Source organism: Condylostylus longicornis, unplaced genomic scaffold (assembly GCF_029603195.1).
Source record: "Condylostylus longicornis isolate FDR11 unplaced genomic scaffold, ASM2960319v2 ptg000001l, whole genome shotgun sequence".
Lineage (NCBI taxonomy): Eukaryota > Metazoa > Arthropoda > Insecta > Diptera > Dolichopodidae > Condylostylus > Condylostylus longicornis.
Genome location: NW_026577970.1, coordinates 7,535,614 through 7,552,662, shown reverse-complemented (window position 1 = coordinate 7,552,662; position 17,049 = coordinate 7,535,614). Strand labels below are relative to the sequence as shown.

At 24.7% G+C, this 17,049-nt stretch overlaps 2 protein-coding genes across 2 annotated transcripts; both read right to left on the bottom strand.

Annotated features, from left to right (window-relative positions):
- Positions 1-1,869: 1,869 nt before the first annotated feature.
- On the bottom strand, positions 1,870-3,707 carry LOC129614630 (trypsin-like). Its single transcript, XM_055529391.1, has 2 exons — positions 3,243-3,707; positions 1,870-2,772 (listed from the first exon to the last, which is right to left on the bottom strand). Exons 1-2 carry the CDS (start codon positions 3,529-3,531, stop codon positions 2,180-2,182), a joined length of 882 nt encoding a protein of 293 aa, XP_055385366.1. The 5' UTR covers positions 3,532-3,707; the 3' UTR covers positions 1,870-2,179.
- Positions 3,708-10,713: 7,006 nt separating this feature from the next.
- Positions 10,714-15,066, bottom strand: LOC129619182 (pickpocket protein 28-like). Its single transcript, XM_055534312.1, has 6 exons — positions 15,018-15,066; positions 14,742-14,907; positions 13,609-13,822; positions 12,835-13,222; positions 12,604-12,696; positions 10,714-10,901 (listed from the first exon to the last, which is right to left on the bottom strand). The coding sequence occupies exons 1-6, from the start codon at positions 15,064-15,066 to the stop codon at positions 10,714-10,716; spliced, it is 1,098 nt and encodes a 365-aa protein (XP_055390287.1).
- Between the last annotated feature and the right edge of the window lie 1,983 nt (positions 15,067-17,049).

Below are 17,049 nucleotides of genomic sequence, written 5' to 3'. Positions count from 1 at the left end.
TGTTCAGAAAAGCCTAATTTTTGCCTGATAATTTTTGCCTGATTTCTGAACAAAGCCACTTTAATAGTGACGAGATACGGTGCAAATAATTTTACGGTCAATCATTTATTTTACATATACAATATAATTTGATCTGTTATTTATAAATAGGACAATTTATTGCCATAACTTCGTAAGAATGTGTGTTTGAGGCTTGACTGGCAGAAGTGTATTAAAAATATCGTACAAAACTGTAAAATAAAATAAAATTTAAAATTTTCTGTAATTAAATCCTAAAAAAACTGATTTTCCGAAAATATTAATCTATATGTTAGGTAAACCAAGAAATACGTTTTGAAAGCTAAGAAAAGAAGCTACTTAAATAAATAAGAAAAAAAAGCAATGTGTTAATAACGGAACTTATTGAATAACAACTGTTGTTTAACAAATTAAATATTAATTTTTTTTTTGTTATAGAAAACTGTTATATTTTCGAAAACGTCTGATGGATATTGCTAAATGAAATGTAACTTTTCCAATTCAAACTTGAATCACGATTGACCTTGATAACTCTACTGGTCCTGCCCTTATCATCATTCAATAATATTTTTGGACAAAAATGATAAAACAAAGATGATTTCTTGCCTCATGATAGGCTATGATGCCAAAAATTATGACAACACTGTCTGAAATCATCTTTTCACAAAAGCGTTTTTTATATTTCTGCATTATGTAGGTTATTTCCCTATTTTTCTGCAAATAAATTTAAATTGTACGATTTTTCATCTGTAAATTTTCTAATTTTCTCAAATATCTGAACTTTCGCTTAACACATGAAATTTTATAAATATATTAGTCATACTAATATTATAAAATTTTATTTAATCAGAAATTCGATATCCCAAAATTCGAATTATAATAAAAATAAATTAAATTTATTATGGTTCGTCATTTTAAAAAAATTTTTGCAAGATTACTAATTTTGTTTTTAATTTTAATAAAATAGCTATACAATAAATTATTATTGATTAATCACATTTACTTATTAATAATTAATAATTTTTATAATTAAATTATAAATTTATTATTGGCGTTAATTAATTAAAGTGCAAACTCATTGGTTTCTTTGTTTGTTTCGAAATAAAATTTCTTACTCACTTATTTTATGAGCCAAAAAATTGCTTCAGTAATTTTCTTAACGTATAGTTAAAGAGTACGATATTTTGAATTTATAATCGATTTTGCTAGTTTTCTTATAATTAGTGTTGAAATTTATTAAATATTTTCGAATTTAATATAACAAAATTGCCGTATCAAGAACATATAAGAAATAAGAGTAAGTATAACATTTATTATTATTTTACATTTATTCAATTATTGAAATATTTAACTATAATAGCCTGTTTAAGGGCCAAATGTTTTAGTATTTTGCTTTCTCCAGCTGGGTATCATTAATGAGAAATGAAAATTAATTTTCCATGCGGTAAAAACAATTGAGAATTTTTGTTTTCCAAATATTTTTTTAAAATAGAGATCTGTCCTTGACTTGTGCTCATATGAACAATATTTACATTACAGAACGGGATACAAATAAGGATTTTAAAATAATTATAATTTTTGTACAGTGATAATATTTTTGTATAATTAAATCACTACTTTTAAAGAGGATATTAAAATAAATAGAAATATTTGAACCGGTTAAATCTCAATTCATTCTCGTTATAACTCGATTATTAGCGATTCTCATTGCGTTATAACTCATTGTTAATAAGAATTCCGATTTAAATTTTTCAATAGTACTTTAAAATTTTTAATAAGCTCGTGTGGGAATTCCTAACCAATAATCCTTAAATGATAAAAATAAAAATACTTACTCATTTTAATTATATAGATTCTCTAAAATTCCCATAATAAATTATAAAAATTTTCATTTCTAATAAAATTTATAATTATTATGAAATTAATTATCTCTCGCCTTATCGCACATACGTAAAATTCCAAAATTCCAACAAATCAACCAAAAAAAGAAGAAGAAAAACAAAAAAAAGCGCAGGGAATTCTTTTCTATTTTAATTTTATATTTATCGCATAATTTAGTTTTCATTATCACATTAGTCATATCTCAATTAATTATTATAATATTTTTATTTTTTATTATAAACGAGTAAAAATTATAGAATTTTTGTTTTGTTTTTTTTTTTTATGGCATTTGTTTTTGAATTTTTTTTATCCAATCTATAAATGCTGATACTCTTACAAATACTGATGGTGAATTTGGTTGACCACATGGTGTTTTACCCCATGATACAATACCAATTATTTTATTATTTTGTACTAATGGTCCACCAGAATCAGCTTGACATATACTTGTACCACCAGTTAATGGTCCCGTACATAAATTTGTTTTATGTAATTTAAAACTTTGACTACCGAGTGCTTTTTTACATGTTTCATTATCAATAATTGGCATTTTAACATGTTGTAATATACCTGGAAATACTGGTGTATTTGTTGCTGATATACTACCCCAACCATATAAATCAGCATTACCAGTTGGCATACTATCACTTTTTGGTAATTCAATTGATTTTATATTTGAATTAAATATAAATTTTTCTTTTGTATATATTAATGCAATATCATATGGATTTATTCCACCATTATATAAATCATGATTTTTATAATAATCAATTTTACGTATTTGTGTACCACTTTCTTCAATATCAATATTATGGGCACCAGCAACTATTATTAATTTTTGTACAAGTGATTTTGATGTTAAACAGTGTGCAGCTGCAAAAAAAAATATAATAATAATAATATTATTCATTGTATTTGAATTTAAGTAAGTTGAAATCAATTTAGTTTCGTATGAATTTCAATTCAATTTCAATTCAATTCAAATTTAAATTTAATTGAATTTCAGATATAATTTCAATATCATTTCAATGCAATTGATACTCGTATTCAATTCACTTTCAATTTCAATTCATTTTTTAACTCCCATTTAATTCAATTTCAATTCTATTTCAATTTAATTCAATTACAATTTCAATTCATTAATAATTTCATATAAATAACAATTTCAATTGAATTTCAATAAAAATTAATTCAATTACAATTTCAATATTACTCCAATACAGTTTTCAACTCACATTTAATTCAATTTTCAATAATAATTTTAATTGTAATTTCAACTCATTAATAATTTCAATTGAATTTCGAATAAATATTAAATATACAAGTTAACAAAATAAATTTACCAGTTAATATCCAATTTTCATTAAGTATAACTCCACCACATAAATGTAATCCTTTTTTACCAGAAGAACTAACCTCCTGTATAGATACAATGTATGGAGCTACATGCGGTTTTGCATTATCACCCCCAAGAACTTTTCCTAAATCTCCGAAAAAATGATGAGATGTTGATACGTCGTTTGATTGTCCATCGTCGGAATCTGATATAACGTAATCAGCGTAAGTTAATTTTTTCAATATAATTAATATTAATAAGAATTTAATGAAAATATTAAACACGTACAGACTCATTATCACAATTATTTAATTGAATAAATTTAATTATTCAAAATATTTCGGTTTTCACAAATTTTTAATACAAATTCTAAATTTACAAAAACAAAATTAATTTAATTTAATTATTTTAATTAATTATAAATTCTAAATAATTTTTTATTATTAGAGTAATTCTTTCGTTTTATTTATTTTTCTTAAATATCGATTAATTTTTAAAATAATACTGAAAATAGCTTCTGTCGCCAACTTCCTTTTATATAATCCCAGAAATTTAATTTATTAACAATAGTCGCTATTGTTATTTGTGATAAGATAATTCTAAAACATTTGATAAGATTTTCTTGTTATTATTGTTTTTTAGATGATTAGATAACCTTAATCTTTAAATGATATAATTTTTGGTACTCGTATTAATTTCTTTGTATGAAAATAATTGTGTAATATATATTGCGTGTATGTGTGTATGACAATATTTTTCTTCGATTACTTTTTTATTGTTATCAAATAAATTTCCTACAATGTAAGAGTTTCTAATTATTGAGCTATACTTTTAGATAGAACGCTGAAATTTTATACACAAATAGATTCTTAATAAAAATTTTTTTCTTTCGAAGAAAACTTTTTTCCATCTCGATTCATTCCCAAATTATTGCCTCTCGAAATTTTTAATATTTGAGTTTTTGGTACTTTTTTCTCCTGAAACTACAAGCTTTTAAAAATTTCTATAACTGTAGAAATATAACGGTAAATGTCATTAAAAATTATTTATCTTAATTGTCGAATTTCATCCATTATTTTAACGCTTCCTTTCATTTTTTCCTTTGTTCATATCCTAATCCTAAATATATGAAATAAATCTATATATTTTTGTAAATGAACAAAAGTAATTTAAAATAATGTCATAGATTGCTTTTAAAAGCAATATATTCAATTGTTCAAGGGAAAAAAACTAATTAACAAATCATTGGTTTGATTCAACTTTATTTAGTTATAAAGATTATCGATATTACAATCAATATTTCACTTATTTTGGAGTTAAAAACAGGTTGTCATTATTTGTATGATTTGCTGTGTTGTCTAAATTCAGAAAATTTGTTATTTTATGTATTAATCCAAAGCGTAATAAGTAAATTTTTTAAAATTGTAAAATTTACGTAATATAGCCTTTATCGAGAATGTTTAATAAAATTTCTTAAAAGATATTTCCAAAATCTTAATCAAACTTGTATTTTGAAATTTCATACATATTATTGCGGCGCTAAAAGAATGAACAAAACTAAAATCACAATATAAAATCACAGAAATTACAAAAAACATGAAGCTTTTTCACATGAAAAAGCTTTGTGGAACTTCAAAATGAAAAGAACAAAATTTCCCATTGTATGCATAGCCCCAGCAAGAAATTCAATTTATTTGCATCAAATGAGGACTTTTTGTATGAGATCAAGAAACAGGCATAATTTCAATTAAATTGATAATTTCCAGAAAATTTTAAAAATGTATATAATTTAAAACCTTTGTGAAACATGATTGAGTACACAATATCCATGACTGTTTTAAATTATAACACCCTGTTAGACTACGAAACACAAAAATATTAAATTTTAAGTTAAAAAAACAATTTCAAATTGTGTTTGATTCAATTTCCAAACATGCTTTTTTTAAAAATTAAATATTTGCTAATGAAAATCTTTTGCATTGTTAACAAGAATTCTTGTGGGACTGCAAATTAATTACGCAACTGTGATCTACATACTAGGATCTAAATTTTTTTTGTTTAGCTAAAAATAATCAAATTATTTTTTTGTATGATAATCAAACATCGACTTTTTAATTTATACTTGTATAAACTTTCACTTTAACGATTTTTTAATTATAGTAAGCATGGTACTGGTATACATATTATACACTTTCACTAATTAAACAATAACTGGTATATGATTTAACAATTATAGTCTAAGATAAGATTTAAAATGCATGAACCAGACAAACAAAAATATTGATATGGTGTATGGTTTGATTTCAATATTATCAAATAATTTGGTTCGTTTGTGCTGTACTCATAATATTCGAATATGAAACTTATACTATATTTGGTTTAAAAATATTGTTCTATAGATATTAAGTATCTACATATTTTGTTTTTAATAAATTTTTTGTATTGCTGTTAATATATTTTAGATAATACAAGTTTGATTCAAGAGTTTATATAGTTGAGGTTTGATTAATTGTATAATCAGTTTTGAATCACTGATTCTTAATATTTTGAATGAATTGATTTCTCTCACAAAAGCCCAATGCCGATTTGTAAATAAGCTAAGCGTAATTTGTTAATAATATATGAGTTACAGAACGTTAAGAGATGTTGAAACGACCAAATGTTGTATATGTGATTCACAATCAAACTTTCATGCACACACTCAATTTATTATATTGAATTTTGTTATATTCAATAATATTTAAAATAGTGTTTTGAATCCAATATCGAATTCCATTAACTCTTCGATACCGCTCAAACGTAAATTATAATTTTAAGTGGCAATACGTCACTCGTGAGAATTCTTTATAACTTCTTCAATGCTATTTTAAAATTTAATTTGATTAAAAAATTTTTAATTTAATTTAGAAAATTTTGATTAAAAAGCAATTTCTTTTCCATATATATGTACATAATAAGATAATATTTAATTTTCAATGAAATTATCAAAAATCGTCACTGGCCAGCTCATATCACGTTTATAACATTTATGAAATCATGTGGTTTTTGATTGTGTATGAGATAATGAAGCGCATACTACTCAAAGTAGAACTTGTAGTTCAAATATCAATGACATTTGAAATTTTCAATCAAATAAATAAATATATATATATATATAAAATTTAATGATTGTAGACAAACTAAATTGAACTTAAGACTTATGAGCGAATATATCTAATCTGAAACTTTAAATGGAAAAAATGTTTTGTATTACTTATCATATTAATTCATAAAATGTCATGAACCTGATTATTTATGTGGAAGTACGCCAATTATTTGTAAAATCTGAATATGCTATTGGTAATTATTTATTTGTATTGTTTGATAAAGGTTATTAGGTTATACAGGAATTTCATAATAATGATCATTTGATTTAATAAATTTATACAAAAAAGTCTGCTTCTAAAGGCCTGATGTATCCCAAAACTTGATCAATTCGTACTATAGCCAATCCAATTTGAAATACACATATGCACACACAGGCCGTCAGACCGACATTTCGCTAAAAATAGTTTATTTAGTCTTTCCTTCCACGGAGAAGTGCATTTCTCCCGAAAACTCGATATCTGAAATTTGATGTGATCACATGATTTCCCTTATTGTATGCAATGCGGTATATAAAAAAACGATAGTTCAGACACTAGAAGGTGCTGTGCATTGAAGGAAATGTGTAAGACATTGAAGGTGCTGTGTGTAATTAGGCTTTCTTTGATGTAATTAGGCATAAGTATTACAGATGACTTATAAACGTCAAAATGATAAATAAGGCAAATTGTTTAAAATGCAAGAGAATTATATACCCTAGAAATGATAAACACATCCGGCGCGATGGGGATTTTAAAAAACTATTTCATGGCACTTGCATTGGTTTAGCTGTTCAAGATTTTGCAATCCTTGAGGCAGATCCAAAGCAATTATAGTTTTGCCCAGACTGCAAGCCAAGGAGAATTAAGAGGATGTCATTTTACCCACACAATTTAATTATTATTGCACTAGATGCACTTTGCATTTTAAATGTAAAAAAAAATTACCAAACGATTAACTTAAATTTTTTGTGGTTTATTGCTGCGGCTCATTTACTATACGTTTATAGATTTAAGACCAATACAAGAAATACAATTAATAACAAAAATGAATAACTTTTAATATTTTAAATTTTTTGTCTCCGTCTTTAATTTTTTTGTTCCATTTTTATGATTTTCATGTCCTCATGACATAAATTTACCAGATGAACTGTAAAAAATTACCTTTTTATAGAAGGTACTTGCATAACTAATAATACCTTAGTATGCATAAATGTGTTCACCATTAAAGACAATATCATTTTTAATTTGTGGTCAATGCCACAATCAAGTTAATTTTATTCAGAGCAAGTTTTCTTATTATAATTTTAATCATAAAAGCAATAATTATTATACATGATGTATGCAATAATTTACAAGGCTTGACATTGATTTTTTAAAAATTTCATAAAATTACAAGTTTTTATATAAAGATTTTCAGTTCATTGGTTGTAGACTATTTCAAAATAATGTTAATGGTTTCAAGTTGTTTATTATGTTTATGGTTGTTGGTCCCATGCATAAATCCATGCTTTAAAAATTCATTATAAGTAGTTAATTGTAATAATTTTATATCCTACTTAAAAGTTATTGGTAATTTTCCTTAACTAGTTTTGATCAGGACTCGACTCGGTACTTATTAATTTTTAAAAAAATAATTATTTGCATAAATTTAGGCTTAAACATAATAAAATAAATTATTGCTCTACAATTATTATGGAACCCGAACATGTAATCCGCATTGAATATTTTAATAATTCGACGCCTCAATTTTAATTCTAGAAATTATAATTTGCCACAAAATTAGTTGATCGTCGAAATTTTTCTCACCGAGATCTTGAAATGGTAAACTACATATTACATTTTTTACTCTTACAAATTTTCGAGATCTCACTTACAATAGCTATAGTTTTTAGGATTCCACAAACAATTAATTTATAAAAGATATTGATCCTAAATTTATGCAATTTTTCCTAATATTGAGAAATGCTCATTACATTAGTTGAAAATGCAAAAAAATATTATTCCATAGCAGTAAGTTTCTTAAATTTTTGATTTTATAAGTATAAAAAGCTAAATATTTAAAAAATTTTATAGTCTTTAAATATATTTGTATTTACAACTTTTCCTTATTAAACACATTTTCTTTTTTCGCTTTATTTCCTTTACATCCATATACAAAGGAATATTGGAATAGGGTTAAAAATTTACGACTACGTTTGTAATGCTGAAAAATGTGATGTTTATAATGTCTGAGGGATAGAAAGAAATGCATATATTTGATTGGCATCGAAATCTAAATAATTTTAGCTGTGTTAACTTAATGGAAATTTCTTTATACAAGTGCAGAAAAAATAGATGACGAAATTAAAGAAGCAAGTTAAAGACAGAAAAATTAAAAAAATTTTTCTTCTAAACTGGACTCGAACCAGTGATCTACCGTTTTCAAAGCAGATGTTCAACCAACATAAGCTAAAGAGGTATGAAAAAATTGCCGAAAGCTGTGCCTACCAATTCGTTCATCTATAGCTTCGCCCGCCTGTTTGTCCTTCTAATTGATAGTTAAAAAATTTATCGTGTTAATAAAAATTTTCAAAAACTTCTAATAAAAGCTGTGTTACGAAATTTATTAAATAAGGGAGTTTTTATCAAATCAGTGGTTGCAAATAGCTTGAAAAATAATTTGGCTATTATTTTGAAAACAGTAAAATTTACAATTTTCCAATTTTAAACAATGAATACCGTAATAGGTCAAATTAGTATAAAAATAACAATAAAATTTGGTAGAATGCAGTTGTATAAGTTCTTTTAACAGCTGCTATAAAAATTCTAGGGTAATATTGTTGAATGCGACTAAGTTAAGTATAATCACTGTTCTGTCAACAAGAATCATACAAGTTTTAAAAAACTTTCTAATACGAGTATCACAGAGTTGACATGGTCAACTCTATCTTTTCTCTTTTTTATAAAATATTAAATATTTTCTCTTTTGCGGTTTTACATCTATTCTTCTTTTATATTGTGCCGATGTAGGTATAATCTTTCAATGATATAAAAAGAAACTCTTCATAATGGTATACTTAAGAGCAAACTGATTGGATTACAAGTTTTTTACAAACAAGAAATTTTTAATATTTTTTTTTTAATATCAGAAAAACTTTAGTCTTTAAGCGACATTATAATTTTATTTCATATTTCATTGCACACATTTAAAACAAAAAAGAAAAAACAGATTAATATCAAAGTGCGTACATACATAAGAGTGTAATAATAAAATTAAGTTTACCGTACTTGTAGTTTTAAGGGGAATGGAATAAGGAAGTCCTCATTTTATAATGGAGAAAAATGTTTTAAATACTATCATATAAATGTCTAGCCTTAAAAATGATTGAATTCGTTTAAGTTCTTTAAATGAAACGTTCTACTGCCCATAAAGAATTTGCATTCCATGTTTGTGTTGATTTCTGCAGTAAACACTATTATACGTTATTTTTACATAATTGACAATGATCAATATAAATTTGAAACAGAAAGGTATTGGATTTGAGATACTCTTGTAGATTTGTACAACTGGGGTAACAGTGCACCGCAACCACATAATTCCGCCATTGTGAAAGCAAAACCCCTTATTATTTCCCTTCTCTTAAGGATTAGAGCATCACACTCGCCCAGAAGGTGTACTGAGGTCTTTCCATTATTCCTACAGAATCATCAATTGTTTTCGCTTTTCAGACCCAGCCTATTGAAGTGGTCACAGTGACTCGATAAGGCCCTGGTGAGGATTCTCATCTGATACTTGCCCAACTTTATAATTTTTTTAAAACGCTTCCGGTTATAATCTCCAAGAAGATTCCCTGCCGCAGCCACTTCTCTTCTGATTCCATTCTTAGTTCCTAACGAAGAGTATGTGGTCCAATTCAGCGAAAGGGCTGTGGGCCAAGGAGAGTTAGCCCTTGCTAATTGAAAGCAGCCACTTTTCACTTCTTTCTAATCAAATAATCAATATATTTGTAAAGTTTCTGTTGCACATAAAGAATTAAAATTCTAATGAACTTTGCCAATGGAAAAGTAAAAAAGTAAAACTGCTTGAATAAAAATTTTTATTACATTGTCCTGCGCATCTATTCCTACAATTTTCAAATTTCAAATTCAATTTACACTTTGGATTATTTCGATTCAGGAATTTTATTGAGTGCGAAACGTTTATGAAAAAATCTCCAAATTTTCTTCTTTTTATCCTTTCTTTTTCTATTAATCCTTTTAAATCCATTATAAATTTTTGGATCTTCGTTAATTAAAAAAATATTAAATTTTGATTCATCATAACCCTGAAAAAATTATTAAAGTTTTTAAAATAAGTACACTGCCCCTTTAATATTAAATTTTCTTTACCTTCTGAAGTCTTTTAAGATTATTTGCTTTTATGCGATGAGCTTTCAAATTTTTTTTAAAATTTTTATATTTAATATGATCGATAATTGGTTTAAATATAAAAAAATAAATAATTTCAATTACTGAAAAAATACTAAAACCTAAGAATAATCCAAGTAAACCACCAATATTTGCTAAAAAAGAATGGAAAAATAAATAGAATATAAAAAGAATTAATAAATTTAATAGAAATAGTGTTATTTATAATTATTGAAAAATCTAGTATTACAATATTCTGAAATTTAGATACGTTTTAGAATAGTCAAATATTGAGTTTTTTTAAAGTTGGAGTGAAGCGGATAGTAGAGCTTCTAAACAAAATTCACTACAGCCGAAACTGTTGAATTTAGAACAATATGTTCCTTAACTAATTTAGCACTCTTTTTCATCAATTAATATAGTAATGCCTATTAAACGGTAATATATATGATTCATATCAAAACCTACTGTTTTCGAGTAATAGCTAAACTACTGCTCTGGTTAGTACGAGTATATGATCACCGGGTAGAGAGAACAAATCTCATTTCTTGTTATGATTTTATAGAGTTTATACGAAAACGAAATAAAATTCACTGTCCTTTTATGTTTTAAGCTATTTACATCTAAAAACAATTAAAAATATTTAGTTTCTTAAATTTTGTATAGAAATTTAATCGATAGAGACTTTTGTCATTGCCATATTTAAAAAGGTACCAAGTTCAAATTTTGAAAAAAATATAAGACAAAGTAGGGTAAATTTACTGTACTCTAAGCATATTTTCCTCTTACAAAACCTTAATGAAAACCTTTTTACATAAAAAAAAATATTGGGTACCTTTAATAAATCAGTGCTAATTTAGAATCAAAACTAAGTAGGCTACGAAAATTTTTCAAATTTATCATAGCATAAAATGAATAATTTGTTGTTATTGGTTACATTTATGTATATAAATATATATACGTAACTATTATAATTTAACTAATAAATCTGCAAAAGTAAAATTTTTGACTATTGAAAATCTATAGTAATGAAAAAAATAATAATTTAAAGATTTCAATTTGAAGAATCTACAAAAGTAGCAATAGAATGCCTTTAATTGGTCATTTCTCTTATATTGTACCGATTACAAATATGTATAAAAAAATATTATCCAAACAAGAAGGAACCGATTGAAGTAGTTCGAAGAAAAAAATTTAATGCGGCGTTCTTATACAGGTAAGTGGCTAAACATTAAATTTTTAGAAAAAAACTAAAAATTTTTCGAAAAAATTTTAATATCTTAAAAAATTTCGTTATTTTTTTATTATTTTTTTTTTTCGATACACTACATCATCCCCTACAACTGATCTCAAAAGAATGAAATACAGAATGACAAATATAAATATCAAAATATTTGTTCTATTTATTGTCTAGTCCTACAATGAGTTCTCAAATCACATTTAACATTCTGGATATTATGTCAAAAACTTTTTTTTTCAATAATTGGCAGGGTTTGTGTACTAGCTAAATGTTGTAAATTTATTATGTTACCCTATATAAGTTTGGTTTACAATATAGTGTGAGTTAGAGAGTTATCACAAAAAAAAAAAATTCGAAAAGATTATTTTCATTATCATAAAGTGAGAAAGTGATATAGAAAGGAAACAAATAAAATTAAAATCTAATATGAATTGAATATTCTGAATGGCTGCAGATTCAAATTCAAAAGGTAATAGAATGGAAGAAGAATGTCAGCCGTTCGTAAGTCATTACTGTTCTGGGCGCCCCTAGTCAAATTTGAAAAGATATTTTTTAATAATATTAAACGTAATTTTTCAGAATTCTCTAAAATAATTTATTGTAAATAATATACTTACATAAGAAATCCGTAAAAGTTATAATAACATCAAGTTGTTGACTTTGGAAATAATTTCTACTATAAAAGAAATGTATAACAGTTATATCATCATCTTTACTATCATTAGTATTATTGTTATTCATATTATTCCAATTTAAATTATATTTTTTAATTTTATTTGAAAAACTATTATCATTTTTATTAATATCAACAGTTGTTATTTGTGTTGTAAAACTTAATTCAAAACAACCTGGTTCACATGTTTCACATGTTATATTCGAATATTTATATGATTCAACATTATTTAATGTTTGTATTGTACAATTAAATTCATATGGTCCACATATTTTTGCATTTGATACAATCATTGGTAAATAAAATAATATACAACCACATTTATTATATAAAATATTTGCTTCACATTCTAATTGACAATTTTTTCTTGTATATTGCCTAAAGTATGTTAAATTACCTTCATTTGGAAATAAACATTTTCTTATATTTGGATTATAATTACGTAATGATTGTGATGCTACTTGTATTATTGGTTTTATATTAACACGTGATTCAGTACCACTACTAAATAATGAACCAAAATTTCTTATTTTTGGATGTTCTATTGGGCTATGCAATAAAAACTTAGAATAAATAATTTTAATTAATATAATTATTGTTAAATTGAATAATTTATTAGAATTTCAGTTGCGATCCAGTATGATACAATTTGCTCTTCTTAAGCTTAACTTGCCAATATTTGTAATATTGGCGTGAATATGAGGGTAAATGAATAATTTAGTAGTAAAATTTTTGGAAATTTTCGTATTTTTTTTTTTATTTGATGCTAATTGAACTCATACTGAATTCGTACTGAACACGTAATACTAAACTTATTTGATCGAAATTTGTACCAACTATACGAACGACTTTAATTATATATCATAGCACTAAACTTTGTTATCAAAATCGTAATTTTAAATTTTAAAAAATTTCTTAAAATTTTTAATTAATTTTTAAAAATCTTTACCTTAAAGCCATTACCTTTTTCAACAGAACAATAATAATCATTGCTTGAACTATTTAAAATAACTGTTAATCCCATTTTTTCACCAATACCTTTCGGTGGTCTCGGAAAAATATCATAATATTTATGGATATTGCTTGGAAAACCCTTTTCTAATGACCAATCAATTGGAAATAATTTTGAAGTTGTATTTGTATGACGCATTCGTTCCCCAGCTCTAAAATGATTATTTTATTTAGATTTATTGTTAATTTTCTTATTTACAAAAATAAATTATTTAAAATAAAAATATTTAAAATCTTACATAGTCCTTTTTCGTAAAAACATGGAGGAAACTGCATTAAATGTACAACAAATTCCATCATCAGTTAATTTTGCTTGAAAAATTTCAGTACAATTTCGTTCTCTGTCATTGAATGAGCAATATAAAAGCATTTCGGAACAAGATTGAGAAATCTGTATTAATGATAAAAGTACATATATGTATGTACTGGTGGTATTTTAATTAAAGAAACATAATTCAGATGAGAATACGATAAAAATGTGTAGGTTTATGTTTATCAGTCAAAATCAGTACCGTTATTAGTACATCACAAAAATTAAAATAAAAAATTATTGACACAAACCAATTCACGTAAATGGTTGGAGTCTATATGCAATAAAGGTATTAAAGTTTCTGGGAATATTAAAAATGTTACCATTTCATGAATAACTTGAAATCTCTAACAATATATGCACTTACATTCAATAAAAATGGTTTAAGCATATTCCATATTTCTTCATAATCAGTTTGCGGTAATTTTGTATTTTTCGCCCCAAAACATACACTTTGTAAGAGTGAGTCATCATAAGAATCACTAAATTTTTTTAAAAAAGGATAATAAATATTTTACTTGTATAATATACTTATGTGTGTGTGTGTATGTATTTAATTTATATTATGTTAACACTGCCACATACATTAAAAATTTACTGTATTTGATTCTTAGTTTTGAACCGAATATAACCACGGATTTCGTATTAAAATTGTCTCATTTTTGTTAAATTTTGAGTGTTATGGCAGTAGTACTATCGGCATAACATACATTTATTGACAGTTGTGATGTTGCAACAATTTTTAACTTAAATTTACATACCTTGGTATTTTTAAAGCTACACTTTTTTTAGCTCTATTTAAATTACAAATTGTTATAGCTGGAAATGGTATTGATGAAAAGAGAACTGGTTTCGGTGCTGTAGTAATTATAACTGGATGTTGAGTCCATTTTAAATATGCATTATTTATAAAATATCCAGAAAAGCCTAATATTATAAAAAATATAAAAGAAAAGAAAATCCTAAAAGGAAAAAAAAAGAAATTTTTTTTTAAATTTAAAGCTTCGGTTTTACGCATCAAACGTAATCTGGTTTACAAAGCCATGTTTGATTGTTCATAATAGATTTTGTTTGATTTATTAACATTTTGACTGTCAATGACATTTGCATAAGATAAAAGTCTAATAATATTTGCTTTCCCCTACTTTTATGATTGTTTCTGAATTAACACGGTATTTCTATGTAATTCAGGTTATAAACTCTAATTGAGCTGTACAAAAGTAGTTTCAAAACTATATCCTTTTAGAGTATTACTGTAAATTTTAATATTTGAGTCAAAAATTTAGTTTGAAAAGCGATTGTAATTTATTGCTCTATTGTGCACTTTTTACAATAAATTCTTAGCACTTTTCCGAAAAAAATTTTGAAAAGAAGTGCTAGAAGAAGAAGAAGAAGAAGATCCGTTTACAAAACTTTTACACTCTTGAAGATAGATATCTGAAATTTCACATATACATAGATCTTAACCACAAACTTAATCTCGTAGAAGACAATTTTTTCCTATCTCTCCCCCCTCTAAAAGGTATAGGCCTTCAAAGACCTAAAAATTTCAGTTTTAGAGTACTTGTTCTAAGGAAACCATAAACATTTTTTTAATTTTGTTAATTCAGGAAAGTAATGTCGGACCATTTTTACGGTGGTACAGCTTAATCAAATATTAATAAAATGGCTGCTTAAATTAACCGTTATCTAAAATTCATAATTTTTCAATCGTAAATTTTTGATAACGGTAAACTGTAGAAGTCTGAAATTTTAACAGCAGCAAAGAGTTTATTTCATTAGAAAAATTTTTTTTTTCTTTTCGAAATTTGAAAAAAATTACATTTTTTTTAACACCTTATATTTTCGAAACTGCAAGCTTTTCCAAGTTTCTATAAATACAAATGCTAACTTTAATACTATAAATATAAATGCTAACGGTAAATACTAACTATATAATATTAAAAATAATACGTTAACGGTAAATACTTATGTCATCAAAAATTGTAATTATTTCTTTTAACTCACGCAATTAAGGGTTAAATTCGAGTATTATGATAACGACTTTTACAATTTTACTTTTATCTCATCCTAAATGTATGCAATTTTTGCAATATTTTAGTATATGAATGAAATTGGTTTAAATAACGTAAAAGCTAGATTTTTTTAACTAGGATGTTAATAACCAGATTGCATTTTTAAATGTTGCAAGAAAAACTTCTACTTAACCAACCATTGCTTTGGTCCAATTTTCATTACCTTCAATATTAGTGTTTATTATTTTATTGCGAATTTTATAAAATTTTCTTTCATTTACCTTTCAAAAATATTTCGATTTTTCTCCGCTATATATTTTAAGCCGTGCAAAGATGAATTTTCTAAAAAATAAATAATTACTCCTTTAATTTTATTAATTATTTTATTAAATTTAGAATTTTTTTGTGTTTTTATTCCATTTTTATTATTTAAATTTTTCTTAAACATTTTATTAACCTATATGTCGTTTTCATATATAAAGAATTTATTCAAACTGCATTAAAAATATTTTTTTAATCTCTTTATATAGCATGAATGAATTTGAATATAGTGTAGAATTTTTATAGTGTATAACACTTTATAATTATAACTTATTTGAATTTAATATTTATTTAGTGTAATGAACACGAAACTGAATATTAATTTATAACATTTGTACTGGCATAATTATTTTAAATAAGATGTTAACACTTATTTAAATGTTATTTTAATATTTGTTTATTACAGTGTTATTAAAGTGTTCACATTAAATAAAAGAGGACATTAAATGGGACTTGGATATGAGATTATATTTATGGATTGAAAACATGAAAATATTTTTATAGGCAATGCATTACAATAACGCAGGATAATTGAAATAAAAAAATTTTAATTTCTTAATATTGAATTCGAAATTAATTAAAGTATTCTTTCAGTTATTTTTGGTTTTGTCTTTCTTGTTGTCTTGTTACTTGGCCACCATTATTTTGGTAATAGTACGCTTAGATTTTGTAGCTTGGTATTATAAAAAATATTCAAATTTACTTTAAAATCTTCTTCTTAATCTAATTTATG